Source organism: Oncorhynchus mykiss, chromosome 16 (assembly GCF_057628025.1).
Source record: "Oncorhynchus mykiss isolate SJ-2025 chromosome 16, ASM5762802v1, whole genome shotgun sequence".
In the NCBI taxonomy this organism is placed as follows: domain Eukaryota; kingdom Metazoa; phylum Chordata; class Actinopteri; order Salmoniformes; family Salmonidae; genus Oncorhynchus; species Oncorhynchus mykiss.
Genome location: NC_143037.1, coordinates 35,686,657 through 35,713,441, shown reverse-complemented (window position 1 = coordinate 35,713,441; position 26,785 = coordinate 35,686,657). Strand labels below are relative to the sequence as shown.

Below are 26,785 nucleotides of genomic sequence, written 5' to 3'. Positions count from 1 at the left end.
AGAAGTATTTGGGGAGTTTCTCCCATTCTTCTCTGCAGATTCTCTCAAGCTCTGTCAGGTTGGATGGGGAGCTTCGCTGCACAGCTATTTTCTGGTCTCTCCAGAGATGTTTGATTGGATTCAAGTCTGGGCTCTGTCTGGGCCACTCAAGGACATTCAGAGACTTGTCCCGAAGCCACTCCTGCATTGTCTTGGCTGTGTGCTTAGGGTCATAGTCCTGTTTGAAAGTGAGCCTTCACCCCAGTCTGAGGTCCTGAGCCCTCTGGAACAGGTTTTCATAAAGGATCTCTGTACTTTGCTCCGTTCATCTTTCCCTCGATCCTGACTCCCAGTCCCTGCCGCTGAAAAACATCCCCACAGCATGATGCTGCCACCATCATGCTTCACCGTTGGGATGGTGCCAGGTTTCCTCCAGATGTAACTCTTGGCATACAGGCCAAAGAGTACAATCTTGGTTTCATCAGACCAGAGAATCTTGTTTCTTATGGTCAGAGTCCTTTAGGGGCCTTTCAGCAAACTCCAAGCGGGTTGTCATGTGCCTTTTACTGAGGAGTGCCTTCCATCTGGCCACTCTACCATAGAGGCCTGATTAGTGGAGTTCTGTAGAGATGGTTGTCCTCCTGGAAGGTTCTCCCATCTCCACAGTTGGCCTTGCGCTTCAACACTAGTTGTTGTTCTGGAAATTGAGCCACTACGCTATTTACTTTCTGAATCTACGTCATATCGCCAAGTCTACCTTGAAACCCTCATACCTGCTGTCCCATTTGACCTAGAGACTTGAAACTTTGTATGTAGGTGTCTTTCGATTGTCCTCCATCTTGGCCATTTTTGAAAACCTTTGAAAAACATATTGTTATGGGCCACATGTCCAAATTTGGTATGTATGCCCATGGTACATATCTTTTTCTAATAAGATTTTATTTTATAAACAATACAAAATATACACATACAAACAACAACATCATACAAACATCAACTACATCACACCCCCATCTCCAGCGCCCGCATCACTTTCCACCACACGGCCCGAAACGGCACCATTTTGTTTCTCTTCTTTTAAAAAAAAAATTTATTTTATTCTTGGGGTCCCGAAGACCGAGTTGGGGAAACGCTGCAGTAGATGCATATTAGCACATAGGCAAAAAATACTTTGCTTCTGATGCAAGACATGTATTTTGGGGGAATCTCAGTTACCCAGAAGTAAATTCTTGTGAAAGTGTGTCACTGTATACAAGATATTTTTTTCCGGAGATGCTGGGTTATCGCATATCCGGTCGCAAAATTTTGTTTTGTAGGATACCCGGAGGCAAAGTCATTCATATCCGTCAGGTGATTGGTTGAGGCTTCATGGGTACGTGACGTCACTCTGAGCCCTTAACAAAACACAAAATATGGCAGACAGTTTCTCTCGCCTCAGATCTGAAACCAGTAGCAACAAACCAACTTAAATGACAGTTCATGAAAAGATCTAACATTCCTGCGCCCCAATAACATTGTCGCCAAGGAAGGCACACTAACTAGCTACAGTGTTCGAGTCATCTCAACCATTTTCTGATAAACAGCTCAGCTAACTAGTGAAATGCTCACTTGCAAATGCTAGCCAGCTTACACATTAGCTAGACAGCTTCTAGACTCTGGAGTTCATGGGGGCTTCAGGAGTCAGCGGGCTAGATGATTCCACCATGGGCAACAACAACTGGCTACTGGAACTGAACCGATGTACATGGAACAATGACATTTGGTATGTAAATATTTTGGTATGTAAATCATGTGTTATGTAAATCTTATGTACAGTATTTGTCCTTAGAAGCTGTGTGAATATAAAGTCACAGCAACCTTAGATGGCTGGACCAGACCAGTTGGTGGCATTAGAGATGTCATTGGCAGCAGTGGCACTACAGGATAAAATTGCGCTTGAGAACCCAAGGCATTAACAAGAAATTCTGCCTTATCCCAAGTTTCTCAGCTATAAACACTGCTTACCGGTGTTAACTACATTCCCGACGCTCTGTTTTAACATTTTCAAATGTCAATAATCATAGATTGCGATATGGTTTTCGAAACATTTTACCTTTATAGATAGATCTTTCCTATCAGCGAGAAAGAATCTTTAAAATAAAAAATATACACTTACTGTAGCAGGTTTGCACCGATCAATAAGGCTGTGTGTGCCTCCAATGATCAACTACACTTCTGTTACACTTCCCAGTTACGCTTACACACAGGTGTTCAAGCACGCTAGAAAGCTAATTAGCACATTTGGTCGCCTCTGTCTTCTGACTTCCGTAAACAAGCACGGTAACATGGAGATATGGCCGTGTAGGAACACTAACCCTATAAAGTTGTGCTGTAATTTAACTGTGTTTTAACGTTCAGACCAAGCATCGGGACTCTTAACAAAACTCCCCTGGACAGAAGATACCTTAATGAATCCTTAAATGAATAGATGCTGGAGGTACAGGAGTTAGTGTCTATGAATGAGCTAAGGATATTAGAGCAATAACTACTGATCAAGTGGGCTTTGTCTCTTGCAAATGAATGTTAGATTTAAATTATGCAGATGAACAAATGTGAAATACCGTGATTAGTATATTTGTATAATCACATACTGTTGCCCTATTATGTGGTCTGAACGTAGTGAAATGTGTATTTTATTTGGCAAAATTAAAAAACGGAAGTCCTGCCGTTTGTGCAGTCAGCGTATTACAGCTGTGTGTGTGTATTGAAGTGTTTTGGAACGCTGATGTACTTTAAAATGACTAAAACCACATCTAAACTGTGTAGAAATGATACTGGACTTACATTTTCTTGACTATTAGCGAGCTGAACACAACCACTGAAATGAAAGCTAGACAGTCAAGGGGCATCGACATTTTCCAAAAGGATTGCACATTTGCACAGCTAGGAAATATAACACATTTTCAGTGTGGCCCTCGGGACCTCGTTGAAGACACAATGCGGTCCTAGGATGTAGTGTAAATTACGGCATGCTTGACATACGATCTGATCCTCAGTAGAAATACATTGGTGACCCGCAGTGGCAATTTGGATGAACAGCAGCTAAATATATGTTCTAATTCTGAGGCGCTCAAAACAGCAATATGTTTATTTGTGGCCAGCTTGAGGACAAATCAAATCTTATTTTGGGAAATAAAAGTTTGAGGACGAGAATAGTATACCCCAGTTAAAACGGTGTCATCTGGACATTATATCACATCGAAGAAAGAAAGAAAAATAAACCATGCATGTATCAATCATTTGATTTGACTGAACATACATGCATTGTGAAGAAATGAAATCAAAATGGACACCCACCTCGTACACTGATCCATCCCCAAAGCGCATCACTCCGTGGCCTTGTTGTTGGTCCAGAAGCCAACCTCCTTCATATTGATCCCCATTCCTGTCAAATTAAGCAAAGTTCATCTTGAGTTCATCTGAACAACAACCGGACATTGGTTTCCAACAGGATGGCTCATTGGGTTTGGCATACTTCTGTCCATGAAAATTTTAAAACTTAATCTGGGTATGTTTTCAGTTTGAAACAACTTTGTCCAGCCTATAGGGTTTGAATGTCCAGTGTGATGAAAAATGCGTAATCTAATTAATAATCTTGACTGGTATGAACATTTAGTACTTGCAATACATTCTTGAGACAGTAATATCAAACTCAGCACTCTGGTCCTTTGCAACGTAATCAAGAGAGGGACAACGTTGTACCTGTAATGCATTTGTCCTTCACCATGCCGCTTGTTTTGATGAAACGATCCCTCGTATGTTTGTCCATCCTTATCCAACAGAAACCCATTGCCTGGATGATAGGAGTATGCAAAATATAATTGAATGACACAATCTTCACGTTTGACTTCACATATCAAGGTCAGACAGAAGTCCTGGCTACATCTGAAAAGGTACAGTGCTGTTGGTGCTGTCATTCTGTTACCAAACGTTGCATCTGCACTGCTCTTCAAGTAAACGCATTTTTGTCAAATTGTCAGTGGAAATTGTTAAGTCGTCCTTGTGCACATAGTTGTATGGTTTGTTTAACTTTGCAATCATTGGTCTTTGTTTTGCATATATTTTAAAGTGAAAAATCTGTGTCTCAGCATCACTCTGTTACAATGGCATTTTCCTGCACTACATAAAGGTGCCATTGCAGACACACCCAGAGAAGTCCTATAGATATTTTCCTTTACGCTGCAGTAGATGCATATTAGCACATAGGCTAACATGTCAAAATATGCAAAAAATACTTTGCTTCCAGTGCAGGACATGTATTTTGGGATATAGGTCTAGTATTGCCCACCATCTCGGAGTCCGTAGGAGAACTCTCCCTTGTATCTCTCTCCATTGCCTTTCTGCATCACACCACAGCCATGAAGCTCCCCTCCACTGAACTGGCCAGAATAGGAAACACCTGAGAGATTCATAAATATTTTGTTCATTGAAACTACTTGATATTACATTTTAGGCTACAAGTCTGGTGCTTTATACAGTCTTCTAGCACTGAATTATTATCAAATTTAGGAAGTGGACTGACCAGAGTGTGTGTGTGGTACACACACACACACACTAATGGATAAAAGTATGTGGACACCTGCTTGTCGAACATCTTATTCCAAAATTATGGGCATTAATATGGAGTTGGTCCCCCCTTTGCTGCTACAACAGCCTCCACTCTTCTGGGAAGGCTTTCCACTAGACATTGGAACATTTCTGCGGGGACTTGCTTCCATTCAGCCACAAGAGCCTTATGTTGGACATTGATGTTGGATGATTAGGCCTGGATCACAGTCGTCGTTCCAATTCATCCCGGTGTTTGATGGGGTTGAGGTCAGGGCTCTGTGCAGGCCAGTCAAGTTCTTCCACAACGATCTCGACAAACCATTTCTGGTTGGATCTCTCTTCGTGTACGGGGGCATTGTCATGCTGAAACAGGGAAGGGCCTTCCCCAAACTGTTGCCACAAAGTTGGAAGAACAGAATGGTCTAGAATGTTATTGTATGCTGTAGCGTTAAGATTTCCCTTCACTGGAACTAAGGGGCCTAGCCCGAACCATGAAAAACAACCCCAGACCATTATTCTTCCTCCACCAAACTTTACATGCATTCGGGCAGGTAGAGTTTTCCTGGCATCCGCCAAACCCAGATATGTCAGTTGGACTGCCAGATGGTGAAGACTGATTCATCACTCCAGACAACATGTTTCCACTGAATCCAATGGCAGCGAGCTTTGCGCATGGTGATCTTAGGCTTGTGTGCAGCTGCAGCTTGGAAATCGGCAGTGAGTGTTGCAACCGAGGACAGACTTCAGCACTCTGCGGTCCCCGTTCTGTGAGCTTGTGTGGCCTACCACTTTGCGGGTGAGCCGTTATTGCTCCTAGATATTTCCATTTCACACTAAAAGCACTTACAGTTGACCAAGGCAGATCTAGCAGGGAAGAAATTTGACGAACTGACTTGTTGGAAAGGTGGCATCCAATGGCAGTGCCACGTTGAAAGTCACTGAGCTATTCTACTGACAATGTTTGTCTATGGAGACTGCATGGCTGTGTGCTCAATTTTATACACCGGTCAGCAACAGGTGTGGCTGAAATTGCCAAATCCACAAATGTGAAAGGGTGTCCATATACTTTTGGCCATGTAGTATGTATATATTTTTTTTATTTAACCAGGTAGGCTAGTTGAGAACAAGTTATCATTTGTAACTGCGACCTGGCCAAGATAAAGCATAGCAATTCAGCACATACAACAACACAGAGTTACACATGGAATAAACAAAACATAGTCAATAATACAGTAGAACAAAAGAATATATAGCTCTGGGACTGACTAACCTAGGTGAGTGCTAGCTTCGATGCAACCAAGAGAGTCCAGCACAATGTCAAAACTCTCTTGGTTCCATCGAAACTAGGTTAGTGCATGTACCTGTTTTTGCCCAGAACCTTGACCCATTCCCCTCTATTTCCCCATGAGCAAACTCTCCCTCGTAGTAACTTCCATCTTTCATCAAGAGTTTTCCATGCCCTGGATAAAAAAAAAGTAGGAGTTTCATTCAAGTGCATAGCCTAGCCTAGCTTCAATGCAACCAATAGAGTTTACCTCCAGCACAACGTAAAAACTCTTGTTAGCATCAACGCTAGGCCTGACATGCCGATGCTTTCCCTCCCTTATACAACATTATATAATTGTGTTTGATTAGCTATGTCAAACGGTGATTAGCTAGATAACATAAACATATAGTTTGCATATCATTATAATATAACAAGCAAACATGGTAGCAAAGTCACACTATGCGACATAAGGTTCAGCTATGTTTTTCAGTTATTGTTGTTTCTCATATCATCAGCAATCATATTGTCAGCAACATGGCCAAGTGTATGTAACCTTCTGCTATTACCAAAAGAACGTAGTGAGTTACTACCAAAGGCATAGGGCATACACACCGTGTTTTTCGCCCTTACTCCACTCTCCCTCATAGCGAAAAAAGCTGTTTGGATACACATACACGCCAAAACCTGCGTGGTGGTGGGGATAGACAGACAGATTCACGCACCTGCTGATAATACGCTTTTTTTATAGCAAATATTTGACGAGTTGTACTTAAATTATTTAAATCATATAAGTGTTCTTTTGAGCGTATACTGTCTAAACGTACCGTTCCGGGTAAGATTTGTTACTCCTCCGACGTAGTAGCGAGAGTTTCTTATTTGTTTTTTGACAACAGCCATCTTGCTTGGGAAATGCGTCCTTAGCAACAGTCATCTCTCGCGGGGCAGGGCTAAAGCATAGGGGAACTTTCAACACAACTGGGCTTCGGTAGGAAAAAACGAGATCAAATCATGACATAAGTGATCTTCAGGTCGGAAATTTTAAGCTCTAGAAAGATGCAGAATTGTTTAACCGTTCAAAAGATGTTTCCCAGTTGGAACTCGTTTCTATGAGTTCCTAGTTGTTTTGAACGCACTGTAGTCGGATGTCGGAGATTTCAGATTTCCCAGTTGGTGCTCGTTTCTATGAGTTCCCAGTTGTTTTGAAAGCACTGTAGTCGGAGGTCGGAGATTTCTAATTTCCCAGTTGGAGCTCGTTTCTATATGTTCCCAGTTGTTTTGAACGCACTGTAGTCGGAAGTCGGAGATTTCAGATTTCCCAGTTGTTCTGAACGCGGCAATAGTCCACAGACGCTAAAACGCGATAGTCCGACATCTAATTTTGTGACATAGTTACCAAACGTGCATCTTCACCAATAAGGCGGCTCCAGTACGAAATAACACAAATACATGCAGCCTAGTCAAATCATTAACATCCAATCACATTAACCATTATTCTCTCACGGGAAGTAGCTGCTGTTGTTGGTATCTGCACTGATGGCGCAAAAGCCATGGGAGGGAGACATAGTGTAGTGGTAATGCTTGCTCCCAATGCCACTTGGGTACACTGCAGCATCCACCGAGAGGCTCTTGCTGCCAAGCGAATGCCTGACAACTTGAAAGATGTTTTGGACACTACAGTGAAAATGGTTAACTTTGTTAAAGCAAGGCCCCTGAACTCTGGTGTATTTTCTGCACTGTGCAATGATATGGGCAGCAACCATGTAATGCTTTTATAACATACAGAAGTGCACTGGTTATCATGGGGCAAAGTATTTACACATTTTTTTGAATTGCGAGACAAGCTTAAAGTTTTCTTTACTGACCATACGTTTCACTTGTCTGACCGCTTGCATGATGACGAGTTTCTCACATGACTGGCCTATCTGGGTGATGTATTTTCTCCTGAATGATCTGAATCTAGGATTACAGGGACTCTCTGTGTGGGACACATTTGAGGCTATGATTAAGAAGTTGGAGCTCTTCTCTGTCTGCATTAACAAGGAAAACACACAGGTATTTCCATCATTGTATGATTTTTTGTGTGCAAATGAACTCAAGCTTATGGACAATATCAAATGTGATATTGCAATGCACCTGAGTGAGTTGGGTGCGCAATTACGCAGGTACTTTCCCGAAACAGATGACACAAACAACTGGATTCCTTATTGCAACAAGCGGTTCTGTGATAATTGAATTTAATCAGAAACCACTGTCAGATTTCTGGATTGGGCTGCGCTCAAGAGTATCCTGCCTTGGCAAATCGGCTGTTAAGACACTTATACCCTTTGCAACCATGTACCTATGTGAGAGTGGATTCTCGACCCTCACTAGCATGAAAACTAAATACAGGCTCAGACTGTGTGTGGAAAAGGATGTAAGACAGACTCTCCAATACAACCCAACATTGCAGAGTTATGTTCATCCTTTCAAGCGCACCCTTCTCATTAACCTGTGATGAGTTATTCACAATTTTTGATGAACAAATAAAGTTTTATATGTAAGATGGCTAAATAAAGAGCAAAATTATTGATTATTATTATATTATTATTTGTGCCCTGGTCCTATAAGAGCTCTTTGTCACTTCCCACGAGCCGGGTTGTGACAAAAACTCACACTCATTCTTATGTTTAATAAATGTATAGTGTGGCAGGCTTACAATGATTGCAAAAAACAGCATTTGAGAGTGTGCTGACCTTGGTGCTAGAGGGGGTACTCAAGCTGGAGGTTGAAGGTTTGAAGGTGTACAGGACTATAAAAAGTTTGGGAACCACTGTATATGTAGCGTGGTTCGTTCTGCGTCGTGTACTTTTAATTAGGACGCTGCCACAACTGGAGGTCTGCTAGTTGAATTCTTTTTTTATTTGCCCTGCACACGAAGTGACAACCCACATTATGGTACCCCTTGGTACCCCTTGGCGCAGTCCAAGCTCTCAGGCACCTTGCTAACCGAAGGTCAGGCAAAAGAGAACAATAAGTGGGTACGGAAATACAGATAACCCGCGATGGGCCAAACCAAAATATACAAAACTTTTACAATCACATGTATGTACAATATTGATATGAAAAAGTGTTTGTACACCAAAGAAAAAACATTAGCTATGCAGCTGTAATTAACAAACAAAAAAATACACTGAATTATTATTATTATTATCAAATTATTAACATCCCCTCTTGACCTGGCCTATTTGAATTGTGTGCAATTTAGTGCATAATCTAGGGGAACAACATCACACTGCTACATATAGAACACTGCTGTGCATACACACATGTTTTGGACTAAAATAGAATCTTTAGAAAGGACATGCCTCAACCAATGGTTGCGTGTCATGCCATCAACTGTGTCATCAACTGACAGATTGCGATAACATTTTGGTCATGTTCCTCTGCCCAGGGGTTTCTGACGCCTGCCAGATCTTACAACGTCTGGATAAGATATTTTACATTTCAGATAACCGCAATCTGTCAGTCAATGACACAGTCGGTGACGTAGCACGCAATCATTGGTTGATGCATGCAACGTCTGAGCAGGGGAAGGCGACCATGATGTGGTTAGCTGATATGTAAAATAGCTATCCAGGCGATGTAATATCTGGCAGGCGTCAGCAACGCCTGGGCAGGGGATCGTCTCTTGAATCCATTGGGATATAAAATAATGCTTGAGCCAGAAGGCTTGAGAGGTGATAGCCTGGTGTCCCATAGGAACGCAGACGTTCCATTGACCAGATTGGCACACCATCAACAAATCTGATCCAACAAAACGGGTATCTGTCATGATTTATGTAATGTAACAGGCCCACAATGTGCTTACTTAAATCTGTTTTCACTGCATAGAAGAAGTGACTGCTAAATGCTAACTCCTGTTTGTATAACTGGTTAGCATAGCTAGCATAAATAAATTGTTGATGGTAGTCAAAGTAGTTTTTAACTGTAATGCAGTTGATTGGTAATGATGACATGATGAACATGTGTTGGGGTTGACGTCCATGCAAGCATTATACTTAGATTTTTACCTCAACATGGTGTGAAATAAACATAAAACAATAGCCTAAATGTAGGCACATTTTGCTGGGGGGCAATGAGGAGACTGGAACTTTCACCTCGACCCTTTCCCCCACGTGTTTCCATGCCAATTCCATTGTTATGGTCAAGTTAGATTGACCTCTTTAGAACATCAGCAGGGACTTATAGCCGGAATACCCACCTCCCCACAATTCCCAAACAATGTGTCTCTATGCCTGACTCAGCCCAGGCTTTAGAAATTGGAAGAAGGCCATTGAGAGGTTTTTAGCTCATGTGAGAAGTCACTCCCATTGCCACCCAGTTACAGTGAGTGCACAACAATCAAACCCTGTGGGCTCAGTTATCTACTGCTTTAGCCAGACAACAAGAGGAAGCAAGACATTGTCTACTGAATATTGTTGGTTCAGTGAAGCACTTAGCAAGACAAGAGGTCATGAGGAAGAACGTGGAAATCTGTATCAACTTTTAAAAGACAACCCTGACGAAAAAAGACTGCAATCAGAGTTCAATATAACTGCAGTTATTCTGTAATTACTGCGTCCAAAATACCAGTCGACTGCAGTTACTGCAGTTTTAAAACTACAATCTTTTATCGAACATTGGCTTGCGAATAACTTTTTATTATCTGTGTGATACCGTGACGAGATCCGTTTGTGTTGACAACAACTGTAAAGTTTAGTCATGGTGTGGTGCTCAGTACGTGGATGTGCACATTAGAAGAAAACATAGGCTGTGGTAGGGTAACATTTCATCAGTTACCTTACTAAGAAGAAGTCGGGCAGGCGTAACATAGCTAAATTAGCTAGCGAACTACATTTGTTTACCTAAACCAAAATCTAGCTAGCTTTCATAATACACTAGACATTCCAAAGCAAATCAATATAATTAGCCATCTGCTATCTAGGGACGTGATTTGCAACTTTGCATGCTAACTTTAGCTACATTAGGTTACGTTAGCTACAGCCTACCAGACCGTATCTAACCATTAGCTAGCGAACTTAACTGCAGAAGATAACATAGATGACCTATGTGTTGTATTTACAGAGCCCGATCCCATCAACATCTGCAGCGGCATCAACATCATGCTCAGCACCAGGAACTAGTATAAGTCACCTTTGCTAAATCTTTCCATGACTCAGTGATGAGCAAATAAATATATTGGAGCTAGGCATAAACATGGTCTGTGTTTTGTTGTCTTAGTTGGTATGTTTATAAGTAGGCAAAAAATTATCCTGTAGTTCTTTGTATTATGGAGGCTTAGTTGATTGTTTATGCAAAGCTGGAAGTCTTAATTAGAGAAAAGCAGAGTTATAACACTGAACAAAAATATAAATGCAACATGTAAAGTGTTGGTCCCATGTTTCATGAGCTGAAATAAAATATCCCAGAAATGTGTTTAAATCCCTGTTAGTGAGCATTTCTCCTATGCCAAGATAATCAATCCACATGATAGGTATGGCATATCAATAAGCTAATTAAACAGCATAATTACACAGTTGCACCCTGTGCTGGGGACAATAAAAGGACACTCTAAAATGTGCAGTTTTGTCACACAACACAATGCCATAAATGTCTCAAATGTAGAGGGATCGTGCAATTGACATGCTAACTGCATGAATGTCCGCCAGAGCGGTTGCCAGAGAATTGAATGTTAATTTATTTCTCTACCATAAGCCAACCGTCCAACCGGCCTCACACCCGCAGACCAGTTGTGACCATGCCAGCCCAGGACCTCCACATCTGGCTTCTTCACCTGCGGGATCATCTGAGGCCACCCGGACAGATAATATAACTGTAGGTTTGCACAACCAAAGAATTTGGCCGACAGCATGTATGGTGTCGTGTGGGCGAGCGGTTTGTCAACGTTGTGAACAAAGTGCCCCATGGTGGCGGTTGGGTTATGGTATGGGCAGGCATAAGCTAAAGATAACACAATTGCATTTTATTGATGATAACTTGAATGCACAGAGATACCGTGACGAGATCCTGGGGCTCATTGTCATGTCATTCAGCCGCCGTCATCACCTCATGTTTCAGCATGATAATGTCCTGCCCCATGTCACAAGGATCTGTACACAATTCCTGGAAGCTGAAACAACTGTTTTTGTCTGGGGTTTGAGGGGATGAGGCTGTCCGCAGATGAGTCTGTCCGCAGGAGGGGCCCCTCGCTCAGATATAAAAATGCTTGACGTAGTCACAAACAAGACCTGTTGGAACCGAAAAGAATAAGGGCGCCTATTTCGTCGCTTATACACATCGGTTATACACGTGCATATCATGAATCCTATCCCCTTAATATGCCCTTCTGTCGCCCCGTTGTCAATGTGTCATTAATCCTTAGCTAATATATATATGTTATTAACGTGACGCTACTTAGTGTGTTCATAAAGAACACATACTTTTGGCTACTCACCCTTGTTCAGCATTGGGGGAAAATAGGGGAGATATTTTACCTATTGCAATGTCAACCGTAGCAACCCAACGTCTTCACAGCTCACGGTAACTATTAATTCTGTTAAATCCGATTCAGTGTCTTCCATCTTGCCGTTGGAAATGCCTGAGTCTCTCTCAGATGTGAACGTCCTCTCGCCGATGTGGTTTCCCTCTTTTTCCACGACTCTGCTTGTCGTGACCATGGGAGATCCATAAATAAATTAAAAATCCTACAATGTGATTTTCTGGATTTTTTCCCCCTAATTTTGTCTGTCATGGTTGAAGTGTACCTATGATGAAAATTATAGGCCTCTCCTCTTTTTAAGTGGGAGAACTTGCACAATTGGTGGCTGACTAAATACTTTTTTGCCCCACTGTACCTGACCAAGGCCCTTCTCCCCCGATTGCTCAGTTTGGCCCAGGCAGCCAGTACTAGGAAGAATCTTGGTGGTTCCAAACTCATTCCATAAAAGAATGATGGAGGCCACTGTGTTTTTGGGGACCTTCATGCTGCAGAAATGTTTTGGTACCCTTCCCCAGATCTGTTCCTCGACACAATCCGGTCTCTGAGCTCTACTGACCTCATGACTTGGTTTTTTCTCTGACATGCACTGTCAACTGTGGGACCGTATATAGACAAGTGTGTGCCTTTCCAAATCATGTCCAATCAATTGAATTTACCACAGATGGACTTCAATCAATTTGAAGAAACATCTCAAGGATGATCAATGGAAACAGGATGCGCCTGAGCTCAATTTCGAGTATCATAGCAAGGGGTCTGAATACTTATTATTTAAAATGTATGTCTGTGTGGATGGACCATTTCAGGTTGTCAGTGATGTGTACGCCGATGAACTTGAAGCTTTTCACCTTCTCCACTGTGACCCCATCGATGTAGATGGGGGCGTTCTCCCTCTGCTGTCTCCTGAAGACCACGATCAGCTCCTTCATTTTGTTGACGTTGAGTAAGAGGTTCATTTTCTGGCACAACTCCGCCAGGGCCCTCATCTCCTCCCTGTAGGCTGTCTTGTCATTGTTGGTAATCAGGCCTACCACTGTTGTGCCATTTGCAAACTTGATGATTGAGTTGGAGGCGTACGTGGCCACTCAGTCATGGATGAACTGACAGTACAGGAGGGGGATGAGCATGCACTCTTAGGGGGCTCCTGTGTTGAGTGTCAGCGTAGTGGAGGTGTTGTTGCCTACCTTCACCACCTGGGGGCGGCCCGTTAGGAAGTCCAGGACCAAGTTGAACAGGGCAGGGTTCAGACCCAGGGCCCTGAGCTTAATGATGCGCTTGGAGGGTATGATGGTGTTTAAGGCTGAGCTGTAGTCAATGAACAGTATAATTACATAGATATTCTGCTATCCAGATGGGATAGGGCAGTGTGCAATTGGCAATTGCGTCATCTGTGGATCTATTGGGGTGGTATGCATATATCAGTGGATCTTGGGTGTCGGGTAAGGTGTACTTGATATGATCGTTAGCTAGCCTCTCAAAGCACATCATGATGACAAAAGTGAGTGCTATGGGGTGATAGTCATTCAGTTCAGTTACCTTCGCTTTCTTGGGTACAGGAACAATGGTGGCCATCTTGAAGCAAGTGGGAACAACAGACTGGGATAGGTAGAGATAAAATATGTCCGCATGTCTGTGGACACAGCTAGCAATGTCATCTGGGCCAGCAGCTTTGCGAGGATTAACGCGCTTAAATGTCTTACGTCGGCCACGGAGAACTAGAGCTCACAGTCCTCTGGAGTAGCGGTGGCACTGTATTTTCCTCAAAGCGGGCAAAGAAGGTGTTTAGCTTGTCCAGGAGCAAGACGTCGGTGTCCGCAATATGGCTGGTTTACTCTTTGTAGTCTGTGATTGTCTGTAGGTCCTGCCACATACGTCTCATGTCTGAGCCAAATTGCGACACTTTGTCTCTATTCTGACATTTTGCTTGTTTGATTGCCTTATGGAGGGAATAACTACACTGTTTGTAGTTATTCTCAGAGCCTACCCGGAACATATCCCAGTCCATGTGATCAGGGGGAATGTACACGGCTGTGACAAAAATCGAAGGGAATTCTCTTGGGAGGTATTACGGTCGGCATTTGATTGTGAGGTATTCTAGGTCGGGAGAACACAAGGACTTGAGTTGCTGTATGTTATCACAATCAAACCATGAGTAGTTAATCATGAAACATACACCCCCACCTTTCTTCTTCCCGGAGAGTTATTTTATTCCTGTCTGTGCGATGTACTGAGAACCCAGCTGGCTGTATGGACGAGGACAGTATATCCGGTGAGAGCCATGATTACGTGAAACAGAGTATGTTACAGTCCCTGATGTTTCTCTGGATGAGATCCTTGTCCTGAGCTCGTCTACTTTATTGTCCAGATACTGATCATTAGCGAGTAATATACTCGGTAGCGTTGGATGGTGTGCACGCCTCCTGAGTCCTTCTCTTCTCTGGAATAAGTTAAATTGCCTAGGGGGGTACGAACAAAGTATCCATTTTGGGAAAGTTGTATTCATGGTCGTAATGCTGGCGAGTTACCACCTCTGAAATCCAAAAGTTATTTCTGGCTGTATGTAATAACACAAAAAACGTTCTGGGCTAATAATGCAAGAAATAACACACACAAAAAAAATACACGCAAAGTTGCTTAGGAGCTAGAAGCAGATCTGCCATATTTGTCGGCGTCAATTTGCAGTTCTTAAACTAATCCAATCATTGTTACATTTTTTGCACCCCTTACTGAAATTATTGTTCCAGTTTAATTGGCGTAGGTAGTCTCCTCACACTGTTCCTAATGCTGGCAGTCATTATGAATGCAGGTTGTGGTTGAATAAAAATGACAAAACTCTGCCTGGATCCCAATAGATATTAAACACCAGCATAATGTGACTTGCAGGTAGGGTTGCAAAATTCTGGTAAATTTCCCAGGTTTCCAGAAATCCCAGTTGGAAGATTCCAGGAAATCCTTCAACCAAGTTTTTTTTTTTTTTAATCTGGGGATTTTGGGGAATTTACAGGGATTTTTCAACCCTACTTGCAGGCCTGATGTGGCCTGTAAAACAATGTGCTTTAGGCCATTGTATCAGGGTAAAGCTAACCTAAAAATATATATATTTGGCTCCCTGATTTGCATACTGCTGTTGCTGCTTTTTTTACCTCAAAACAACGACTATCTGTAGATGAGTTACACAATTATTTTCTAAAGAGGGTGCATAGAATCCTCACTGCAGAAACAATAAAGTCATTTTGGTCCACTCTCATTTTTGCAGTGCGTTTACATTTTTTATTTTGCAAGTAAATGTGAATGCGCATTTCTTAATCTGACATAAATGTAGCCTACTTTTTGGGCTCTACATTGGAGATATGCAATATTTTCATGGTTTTAGGTCGATTTTGGACTAAGAGCTGTTTGGGAGCCAAATGAGCCGGCTCACCGAAAAGACTCGGAATGCCCATCACTAATATGCAATGTATTATCATAAAGAGTTCATTATAATGACACAATTTGCCTAGGAACTCAACTTGGTGAAGCCCACAAGGACTGAAAATGAACATGTCTCTGTCACTAAAAATAGTCATGGGTGGTAGGTAGAATTCTACAATTCACTCAAAAAGGCAAGGCACACTGGGAAATTAGTCCCTTTAGAAAGTATTCACACCACATGACTTTCTCCACATTGTGTTGTGTTACAGCCTGAATTTAAAATGGATTCAATTTTAAAGAGTTTGTGTCACTTGCTTACACACAATACCCCATAATGTCAAAGTGGAATTATGTTCATTAGACATATTTACAAATTAATTAAAAATGAAAAGCTCAAATGTCTTGAGTCAATAAGTATTCAACCCCTTTGTTGTGGCAAGCCTAAATAAGTTGAGGAGTAAAAATGTGCTTAACAAGTAACATAATAAGTTGCATGGATTCTGTTTAACATGAGTTTTGAATGTCTAACTCATCTCTTTACCCCACACATACAATTATCTGTAAGGTCCCTCAATCAAGCAGTGAATTGTCAAACAGGGATTGAAAACAAAGACCGGGGATGTTTTCCAATGCCTCGCAAAGAAGGAATGGGTACAATTATGAAAAATAAAATAAACTTTCTATCAAAAAGTCAGTTCAAAGATGCCTGTATCTAACTCAGTTGCCAGAGAGGAGGGACACCACTCAGGGATTTCACCATGAGGCCAATTGTGACTTTAAAACAATTAGGGTTGAATAGCTGTGATAGGAGAAAAATGAGGATGGGTCAACAACATTACAGTTACTCCACAATACTAACCTAAATGACAGAGTGAAAAGAAGGAAGCTTGTACAGATAAAAAAATATTCCAAAACATGCATCCTGATTGCAAAAAGGCACTAAAGTAATACAGAAAAAAATGTGGCAAAGCAATTCATTTTTGTCCTGAATACAAAGTGTTATGTTTGGGGCAAATCCAACACAAAACATCACAGAGACAGCAGTGGGGTCAAACTGTAGAACCCAGTTCCTGCATTTGAATATAAAAATGGATTTTATCAAACAAAACTACTCTACATTTTATCTCTGGGGCCCTCAGGATGACAAATCAGAGCAAGATTACTGAATGTATCAAACCACTTGCTGCAATAAAAGTGTTTTGTTGTGCATTATCCTCAAATAATAGCATGGTATTTTTTTTGCTATAATAGCTACTGTAAATTGGACACTGCAATTAGATAAACAAGAATGTAAGCTTTATGCCCATATAAGACATGTCTATGTCCCAAATTGTCACAGTGACTCTATGGGTTTGAGTAATGACTACAAAATGACTTTAAGTAACTGTACTCAGATATATTAAGTGCAATGGGTTTCCTCATAAGTTTTGACTCATTGGGGTTTACAGTGTATGCATTGCAGCGCCATCTTACTTCCATCTGGCTTCGCGAGACAACAAGCCAAGGGGGATGGAGAACGAGCCCATTTGTGGAATTTGGTTGATTTTATTTGACCCCACAATGCAACAAAACTCTACTGAAATAGCAATATTCCTAGAAGAAAAAAATGGACTGATCAGTTATCACAATAACTGTACCTCTAACCCACAGTGCCTGTTCATTCCCCCCACTCCTGGAAAGCAACCATTTTACAAATCCATCAAAAATCTATTTTATTTATTTAATTCTATCCATCCATCCAAAACACTTTTGAGAGAGCTTAGGTGTGAAACTTCACAAAAATCTATGCATTTGGGATGTCTAGGGATTTAATTTGGTTAAAATAAAACATATAGAACGGTTAATGAAACAACTCATAAACCACCAGATTTAGTAGCACATGAGATATTTTGGCAGTACATATCAACAAAAAAACTTTTGAAAATACAGTTGCTAAAAGGATTTATCTGGAGGTTAGTTGAAAAGCCTGTATCAACTTAATATATATAAAAAACAAACTGTTAGTAGTCTACTTCTGCAGTGGGAGGCCCATGTCCTCTGAGAGCATGAAATGTTATTGTTGCTTTTTTCTATAGTGGCTTAATAATACATTTTCAGAGTGGAATATATAGTAGAATCTACTCTAATTGGAATCTATTCTAACAAGCCATTGTAAGTGCACATGGGGAACTCGGTAGCTGTGTCTTACACTATGAAACAGAAGTTACTGCTGTGATACACTACTAGGATACGGAAGAGATAGTGCTGCTCCCAAGGACAGGACCAGGGTCCCTCACACATGGTTTATATGCGTATCAAACTATATGGTGCTTTTCGGAACCAATCAGTAAAACAGATCCTTTACGCTTTGCTCTTCTCTGACGTCTCTGTGCCTGCATTCGCCCTGCCCGATCTAAAACGTTGACTCAGCTCTGCCGACAATACTGAGCAGCAGGATTTCTGTGAGGAGAGAAAACGGGAGACAGAAGAGAGGAGAGGAGAGGAGGAAGAAGTGTGAGTAGTAGGGGGAATTATAGGAAGAAAATTATGCTATGCACTGCTACCAAGTACTAATTGAGTGTATGTCAACTTCTGACCCACTGGGAATATGATGAAATAGATAAAAGCTGAAATAAATCATTCTCTATACTATTATTCTGACATTTCACATTCTTAAAATAAAGTGGTGATCCTAACTGACCTAAAACAGGGATTTTTTTACTGGGATTAAATGTCAGCAATTGTGAAAAACTGAGTTTAAATGTATTTGGCTAAGGTGTATGTAAACTTCTGACTTCAACTGTATATATGTTTTAAGTCCATTCAATGTCCTCTCCTCATGTTCCCTTACCTTCTGGTCCTTGGCTTGGTCGCGGGCCTTGGAGGCAAGCTCCAGGAGGGCAATGAGGAGGCCCAGGCCACACCCCAGGGCCAGCAGCATGAAGAGGCCCCTCAGGAGGTGGGCCTGGAGGGCCTGTGGGGCTTGGCCCCCCTCTGGCATACAGCTATTGGCCCACCACTTACTCTGCAGGTACGCCAATTCCCCAGACTCACTCAGCTGCAGTATGGCCACCGTTATGTTCTTCATCATAGGGGAGCCTGGCAGGGAATGAGAGGGAAGGAGGAGGGAGGATACAGAGGGAAGGAGGAGGGAGGATACAGAGGGAAGGAGGAGGAGAGAGATGGAGGGACAGCAAGTGAGAAAGGGGAGTTCATTTTTTGTCTTGCGAGAGAAGGGTGTCAGTGTGTATGTGTTTGGGTGCATATCAAGAAATGAACTGAATTTTGAATACTTCAGATATTCATCACCACAGCAGACCACCCATAAAAACACATAGACAATGTTGCCTATTGATAGCACAGCCTTCCATCTATGAGGTGTACAGTGGATCCAGCTGCTCGGGGCTCACCTAGGGGTGCTGCAATGCTGTACCCTCTCATGGCAATGAGTTCACTGCTGCGGATCAGGTTGCAGTAGCGAGCCACAGCTATGTCCAGAGACGCTGCCTCGCCAATGAAGGCGTAGTTGCCTTCCTGGGCACGTCGATTGCCCTCTTCCACAGAACGCACACAACTCTTCTTCCTCTCCATGTGCTGGAAGATGCTTCGGTAGGTGGGGTTGTTGGAGTTCTAGAAATGGGAGCGAAAAGGGCATCTTAGAAATGCATCGTTGGTCAGATGATTTTAGGCCATAGTTGTTGAGACATTAGCGATTCTAGTTGTAGGTGTACGTTTTTATCCGAAACTCACTATGGAAGGAAATGTAAAGAAATATGTGCAGGTATAGACAATTTAGCATTTTTGTACATCGATTGACGTTTACTAAGGAATACATTTGTGCGGTTTCTTTTTAAAGCGACACGTACTTTGAAGAAATTGAACGTGGAGCCGCCTTCCACTGTTCCATAGTCAATGACGTCCTGTCTGGCCAGCTCATCGAAGTTCATCACCGAGACGTGTTTGGTGTCCGAGCGTAGCATGGTGTTGAAGTTGCTGAAGTAGCAGGCCAGGAGCACCACCGCAAACACCCACCAGATGGCGCTGATAATGCGGCCAGACAGGCTTTTAGGGTGTGGGCCAGCACCTGAGAACGCACCCCATAGAGATCCATTATATTATGTAAAATTGTATTCTATGATTGAAATTTGAAATGGGAAAGATCACTTAAAAACGTATTTGAAACTTCTGTTGGGGAGACTGAAAAACGCTTTTCATTTTAGAAACTCAAACTTATTTTTGCTGTCACTCCATCACTTTCTTCTGGACTACAATAGAAAGTGTGCAAACTCCCATATTATCCGTCCTAGTTTTCTCTTCAGACAAGCAATGTAGAACATAAAAACATAATAACAGAAGGTATAGATTGCTTCTTAGCCCTTTATGCGGGTAGGAAATGGCAGATCTGGACACTGATAAGCGCCTAAATTAGAACACAGTGGCTGTACAGAAACATGCTTTGCATGCCGTCAGAGCTCAGGGTCTCCGCTTCACAGCTCCAAATGTTTTTTTGTTGGTATGTTTTAGTATTTTCTCATTAATACCTGCGTTCTGTTTTGTGTGATGTAACAATGTAAATTGTTGATCTGTATTTTGAATAAAAAATCAAAAAGCTCTGAATGGGTTTTGTCTGACAGCCAGTTCTGAACTTGAGCACCGGGCGCGACAAAAAGTTGCTCCCACCTCTCCAGCTAACTGCTAAATGGGTAACTTATGCAATTTGTTCGTTGTCTGAGTGAGGAAAATGCCGTACATTACGAGGCCTCTATGTATTTTGAGGATGATAATAAATAGCACTTTGATGTGATACAAGCAAGCCAAACACCCGAGTCCAAATGTGCACTTCACATTTCCATATCATAAAACTCGTGTCAAATATGGTTTATTTTTAAAATACTTATATATATACTTTATATATTGGTTTTTGATCACAACAGAATCACAACAAAAGGCAAGGTATCCTTTGTTTGGTGTTGGCTTGAGCATGTCTCTGAAGTGTTATTGTTTTCAGTTATTTACTTGTTTTTTGTTAAATCTAATTTGCTTGTTGTTGGCATCCCACCTTACGTTTTCATCGTCTGCGTGTATTACACACACGCACATACTCATCAACCGGCACACACACACACACACGTGTCCATCCACACCCGTCCACTTAAAATATGTTAATTTTATCTCCTGTTAGCACCTATAAATATTTCATAATATAATGTCAGTCGTATTATTTATTTATAATTTAGCTAGTCATGTTGCAATAGAACAAGCTTTCAAATTATGCCCACCTGACCCAGATTGTCATTTATTAAGGACCGTTTTGTGTAATTGTGTAAAGGAGGGGATGCATGGCTATGTAAAAAAAAAAAAACACAAGTCGGGGCGATTTGGCTCATAACTGCGTTACCTTGCAGTGTCAGGGCTCCGGTGATGTACCAGAAGCTGTGCAGGAGGGTGAAGCTGTGTTCGTCTGTCTCGGGATCCGCCCACTCACAGGGGCTTATCCTGAGGGGGTAAAGTGAGCATTGAGATGTCTTTCTTTACAGAACTTCATTCTCTGGACAGTGGCCAAACCAGATTCTTAGAAGGATGAATTAGCAGTGTAGTCTACTTCCATTGACATGCTCTATTATCAACCACCCCTATCTCCCACGCTAGAGTTGTATACCGGACATACTCTAGCCTATATGTTTCATAGCTTTACGCATTAATTGCATGTTGACATCTTTGTATGCAAAGATTCTAACTTCTACGTATTTTTACTTAGTCTCGTTGACTTTAATGGATGACTGACAGACTTAAGTGGAAGTTAGGATTCACCCCGGAATGACTAGGGTTTATAGCTAGCGGATAGATTAGGAATGGGGCCCAGTTGATGATGATATCTCACCTGGCCACCAGATAAATGCAGAGGCCAGTCACCAGGAAGGCCATGAGGACACCCACCCACATCTCTGTGGAGAAGGGGAAGAGGAAGCTGACGAAGTGGCTCTCCTCGGAGCCCAGGTCCTTGCTCAGGATGAAACCAACACCGGTCTGCATGAAAGGAGTGCTCATCTCCACCGACAGCTCCCTGGTTGCTGTGAGTGTCAGTGGGGCGACCGCCAGGTCGGCCTCCTGATAAATAGGAGCAGACAAGAGCAGACACACAAACACCACACAGTGACACACACACATGAGCAGGAACACACACAGGAGTAGGGACACACAGACACAGGAACAGGGACAAACAAACAGGAATATGGACCCACACACACAAGTGTGAGTGAGTATATCCATGCACGGCCTACTGAACAGAGGTCTGAATGACTTAACCAATCTCCCAGCGTAGAGTATACCACCTGCTACTTTCTGTCCAGGTCACTCACCCCTCGGACCACCTCCCCGATCATCCCGAGCCAGTTTCCGCTCTCGTCCTGTCGCCCGTATCTGCCGTCCTTCACCAGGTGCACTTCGTACTTGAAGCCCAACTTCTTGGCGATCTCCGCAAGCAGGTCAATGCAGTACCCCTCCAGCTCAGACCCTTGGGTCATGGTGCATGGCTCTTGCTGGTGGGAGAGAATCCGACAAGTGGATCATAAGTTAAAACATGCATTCCATCATAGAGTTACATTCAAGTGGCACACCAGTCTCCTTTTCACCACATGTAACTTCTGATTGACTTAACAAAAGGCACATCTCAGTGGGTAGTCCGTGTATGTCATGAGAGATCAGAATCGTGTGGCCTGTGTAAGCACAGCCATGGAATCACAGCCATGAAATCTAATCTGATTGTTCAAAAGAACAATACTTGGGCAAAATATCAGAATTGGGCATCTTATGTTGTTTTTCCTGTTTACACATTTGGGGGAAATCAGGTATCAGATATTTCATTACATCGGAATTGGGCTGCATGTGTAAAAGAAGCCACAGTGTCATTCGAACGGGTGTGCCCAGATAAATGCATTGGAGTCATTATGATAAACATGTCTGATGATATGCATTATAAACCATTTACAATATGATAATATGATTGCGATAAGTATTAGTATGACGTGTAATAGCTTACCAATATAGTGGTGATGGATAACGCTGCAGGCCCTGGAACAAAAACCAAACACGTCAATGTGTACACACTGCTCCTTAGTCTGTCTGTGTAATGAATGTTAATCCCTTCTCCCGGCCTTGCATTGGTTCATTTGCTTTGTCTGGTTTAAAAATAGTGGAAGTTGCTTCTTGAGTGCTTCCAATGTAAGCGTATCATCTTACCATGTTATGCTCTGTCCTCCCTTCCAACTTCAGGAGTTAAGACCCAAGAGCCAGGATAGAGAAGAATGGCTGTATTGTACTGCATCTTTCTAACGAAACACTTTTCTCTCCAATGATAAGGAGTCCATTTTGGGGGTAATGTAGTGGGACATTAATGGGGTACAACAGGACTGTTTTGAACCTCCTGTGGTGAGACTAAAATGGGCTCCTACCCACCCCGCTCTTCCCTAAAGGCATGTTCTGGAACCAACAACCCCTCCATCAAACCCCTCCAGCAGAAGAAGCAAACAGTCCCCCCTTCCAATCCCCCTCCCTTATGCATGACACTGAAAGTTTTCCTTGCCGTAGACTGACTGTGACCAATGCCATTTCAGCATGTCCGTCTCAAGAACTAACAAGCCCTGCCAGGGTTGGAGGCGGGGAAGCGGAGGTGCTGGGGAGCAATCGCTCCACATACAGTGGTGGGCCCAGTCGGGGGTGCTCCCTTGGTATCGTATGGTGTCAGTGGCATACTGACACACATCAACAATAATTTGTAAAAGACCTTTGGCATCGACCTACAAGCCCACTGAGATGTCTGTCATTTCACGGGCCTGCCCCGAGCCATTGTCTGCAAGCTCAATTGATTTATCACACTCTTTTGTTGGCCGTGGCAGGCATCCTCTTGGACGGCTCGTGAGAAATGGTCAGGCCTCAGATCTGATGAGGCCCCGGGCTTTGTTAGGGCTCCAGCAGTCCAGCCTCGGTCAATGGGCAGAGTCAGATGGGGCACCCTCCCGTAGACTAGGGCATGCTGGGATGCTTTAGGAATTTCACCTCCAGGCTGGTTCTATGAAGGCAGCGCTAGAGAGCCATTGCCTGCCACAGCTTGGTGGCTCAGTATGTTTTCTAAATGTATTTTCAACCCTTATTCCCCAAATTCCTATAGATAACCTAAGGTACTTCAGAGGTGTCTTGACCACATACATTATACCACTAGGGGTCAGTGTAATAAAAGGTAATGGTTAATGAGTACCCTCGACAGTAGCAGGGAGGAAGTAATACTGGGGGATTAAGGTAGAAATTGCCCTCAAACACAGATCCATGATCAGATTACCCAACCCCAAATCCTAACCGTACCATTAGGAGGATTATAAAAAATATTTGAACCTGAACCAGTGGCAGCATTCCTTGGAAACCTTATGATATATATGTATATATTTACCAGCAGTGCAACACCCAGATAGCAGTGCCACGGCACACACGACCAATCCAATCAACACTTTCATGTTGTCACCTTCTGAACCTGAGAATTATAAGAGGTGACAACTCATTTTCAATGACCCAGGTGACCTTACATTTGTATTTATTTTTGATGATTAGATGCTCACGGATTTCAGTTAATATTGACCTCAACATGAGTGTAGTGAAATCCTTGAACTTCAACATTGTAAGCTATGGGTCAAATTCAACAAAATTACTATAAACCGATAACTATTGTAGAAATAATAATAATATAAATGCAGAGGTATTTTTCTATAATTTGAGGGCAGTAATTCTGGCTATACTATACCTTATCTTATTAATGTGAAGTGATTCCTGTTACACTGTAACATGTATTATAGTAACTCATTACTACATGTTTCTAAAACTGTACTCAAGGTTACTCCAGGTCAGGGTTACGACTAATGTTAAAGTACAGTGTACTGATAATACACTACCTGTTAATACACAGTAATAAGGGCACTGTAGTGTAAAGTGTTATAGTACTTCCCTGCACAAAAAAAAAACAAGAAAAGCCTATTAACCTTTCACTTAAAAATAAAATATATTTATTGGCTCAGGGGATAACAATGAGATTTTATGTGTAATTCTTTTAACAGATGCATTTTTAGCACTATCTGCTAACCAAGGACAATGCTTTCCAAATGGTGGGTTGAGACTGACGGACCATGCCTACAGACTGGGTTATAGCTCAACATATGGTTTAGTCTATTCGGTTAGTCACAAGGTTCAAATTCAACTTTACTTCTTATAAAAACATTGGAAATCCTAAACCAGAATTTCACATTGGAATTCAAATGTGGGGGTTGTAATGCAAAAACACTATAATAAACCATGCCTCATGGCACATGCATAGGTTCATTAATAGATCACAAATGGAAGAGAAAAAAATTCAAAATGCTATTAAGAACAACATCAATAAGATGCTGCTATCAAAATTCACTGTAAAAGTGAATAGCACTGTCTGAATGATACCAATAAGGTTTCCTTACCTTAGATATTCTGTCTTGGTAAAGAAGCAACTCTGGTGGAGTGGAAGGACACAAACAAAGTAGTTAATGGAGAGGGAGGGATGGTTGGGTGCAGTGCAAGAGGGTCAGATATCACACCCACACGCAACCCGAAATTATAAAGGGGTTGGACATGGCAGTAGATGTGGAGGACTCGAAAACATGTGGGTTGCGTCCCAATAATCTCTCTAATCTAATCTCCTTTCTCCCGAAGTGTGCACTTGTTCACTTCCCTTGTTGCACAATAGCAGCTATAGAGTGATGCACATCAATTTGGAAAATGCTTGTTTTTGTCAAGTTAAGTAAGAGAGCCCCAACCACTCATCCCCCCACCTAAAAAAAGGAGAAGAAAAAACTAGTTCTGTCACGACTTCCGCTGAAGTCGGTCCCTCTCCTTGTTCGGGCGGCGTTCGACGTCACCGGCTTTCTAGCCATCACCGATCCACTTTTCATTATCCATTTGTTTTGTCTTTGTTTTACAAACCCGGTTTCAATTCCTAAATTACATGTTAATTTTTTAACCCTCTGTTTTCCACATGGTTTTTGTGTGTGATTGTCTTATGCATGTTGGATCCGTTATTTGTGGGCTCGGTATTACGACATGTTATTGGAATTTTTTTGTAAAGTTACTTATGTTACTCATCTCTGCTGTCCTGCGCCTGACTCCTCTGCACAAGTTCTTAGTAGCCAATGGAGAAAGGGGAGTTGGGTACAGTAGCACACCCATACAACGCAGGAGATTTGTGGTTGTTTGAATGGAAGAGGGTAGTCCTTAAGCGTAGACCAAGGATATCAAGGATCTGGAAGGATTCTATATGGAGGAATGGTCTATGATCCCTCCCATTGTGTTCGCTTTCAGTTAGTCAACTTCCTTACAACATAATATGGGGAGTCGCACTCGCGACTTCGGTTGAAGAATATAAAATCACGCCTGACAAGGCCAATGAAATCCACACCTCGTTGGAATCCCTGCCTTCCTCATGTGATAAGCATGAGGCTCTGATGAATTCCTTCAATTATTCCGCTCTTTACCTCAGTGTGAACAGGAATGATTCACGCTACTAAAACAAACAAATGGAACATGAGACAGTCTTACGATGTGCCGACTAAAGTTTCCCCTCTGGACGTTGTGTGCTGGAGTTTGTATGGTTCTCATAGTTTCCTAATCACAAACAATTAGTTATTCTTCAGATTGTTTGGCCTGGCTTTAGTATTGATTAAGATGGCAAAAGATGCGACATAGATGACGAAGGCTAAGCCGGGTAAGGGTTCGTGCTCTGCTGTGCCCTCATTCAATTCAGTTCGTGTTCAGGAGTAGTTGCTAGTTGCTTGGGTAACTCTTGTTTCATATACATAACGTTAAATAGCTTGGTCATTCTAAACGGACCGTGCTACGGTCAAAGAGTCGAGCTAGCCTAACTTAGACTAAAGAGCCTCCTGACTAATGTCGGCTAGTATGCATAACTTCCAGCCAATTAAGCTTACTAGCGTTCCCCTGGTGTTATGGCAACCCCATTTCTATTTTCAATTCCTGAA

The 26,785-nt window shown here is 42.2% G+C and overlaps 2 protein-coding genes across 3 annotated transcripts in view; both read right to left on the bottom strand.

Moving 5' to 3' along the window:
- The window catches only part of LOC110491848 (MORN repeat-containing protein 1), an 82,689-nt gene extending 75,254 nt beyond the window's left edge, over window positions 1–7,435 (bottom strand). For both annotated transcript variants that reach the window (XM_021565656.3, XM_021565657.3), the window contains exons 1-6: window positions 6,658–7,435; window positions 6,446–6,517; window positions 5,928–6,026; window positions 4,307–4,417; window positions 3,721–3,811; window positions 3,316–3,403 (exon numbers count right to left, since the gene is read on the bottom strand). In XM_021565656.3, the coding sequence (XP_021421331.3) occupies window positions 3,316–3,403; window positions 3,721–3,811; window positions 4,307–4,417; window positions 5,928–6,026; window positions 6,446–6,517; window positions 6,658–6,730 (534 nt within the window). In that variant the 5' untranslated portion in view covers window positions 6,731–7,435. The remainder of the gene's footprint in view (window positions 1–3,315; window positions 3,404–3,720; window positions 3,812–4,306; window positions 4,418–5,927; window positions 6,027–6,445; window positions 6,518–6,657) is intronic.
- A 10,018-nt stretch (window positions 7,436–17,453) lies between these two features.
- si:ch211-251b21.1 (PBP2_iGluR_non_NMDA_like domain-containing protein) lies at window positions 17,454–25,847 on the bottom strand. Its single transcript, XM_021565655.3, has 10 exons — window positions 25,232–25,847; window positions 24,181–24,261; window positions 22,777–22,808; window positions 22,097–22,276; window positions 21,619–21,845; window positions 21,136–21,233; window positions 19,604–19,821; window positions 19,148–19,367; window positions 18,589–18,836; window positions 17,454–18,197 (listed from the first exon to the last, which is right to left on the bottom strand). The coding sequence occupies exons 2-10, from the start codon at window positions 24,242–24,244 to the stop codon at window positions 18,099–18,101; spliced, it is 1,386 nt and encodes a 461-aa protein (XP_021421330.3). The 5' UTR covers window positions 24,245–24,261; window positions 25,232–25,847; the 3' UTR covers window positions 17,454–18,098.
- Between the last annotated feature and the right edge of the window lie 938 nt (window positions 25,848–26,785).

What these genes read in the sequence shown, in the direction of transcription:
- si:ch211-251b21.1 (XM_021565655.3), bottom strand. Translation starts at nt 24,244, where the DNA reads ATGAAAGTGTTGATTGGATTGGTCGTGTGTGCCGTGGCACTGCTATCT. An exon ending in CGGAGCCCTGACACTGCAAG is followed by an intron (nt 19,822 to 21,135) that starts GTAACGCAGTTA and finishes GTGCGTTCTCAG; the next exon opens with GTGCTGGCCCACACCCTAAA. An exon ending in ACCAAGCCAAGGACCAGAAG is followed by an intron (nt 18,198 to 18,588) that starts GTAAGGGAACAT and finishes CTCTCCTCACAG; the next exon opens with AAATCCTGCTGCTCAGTATT.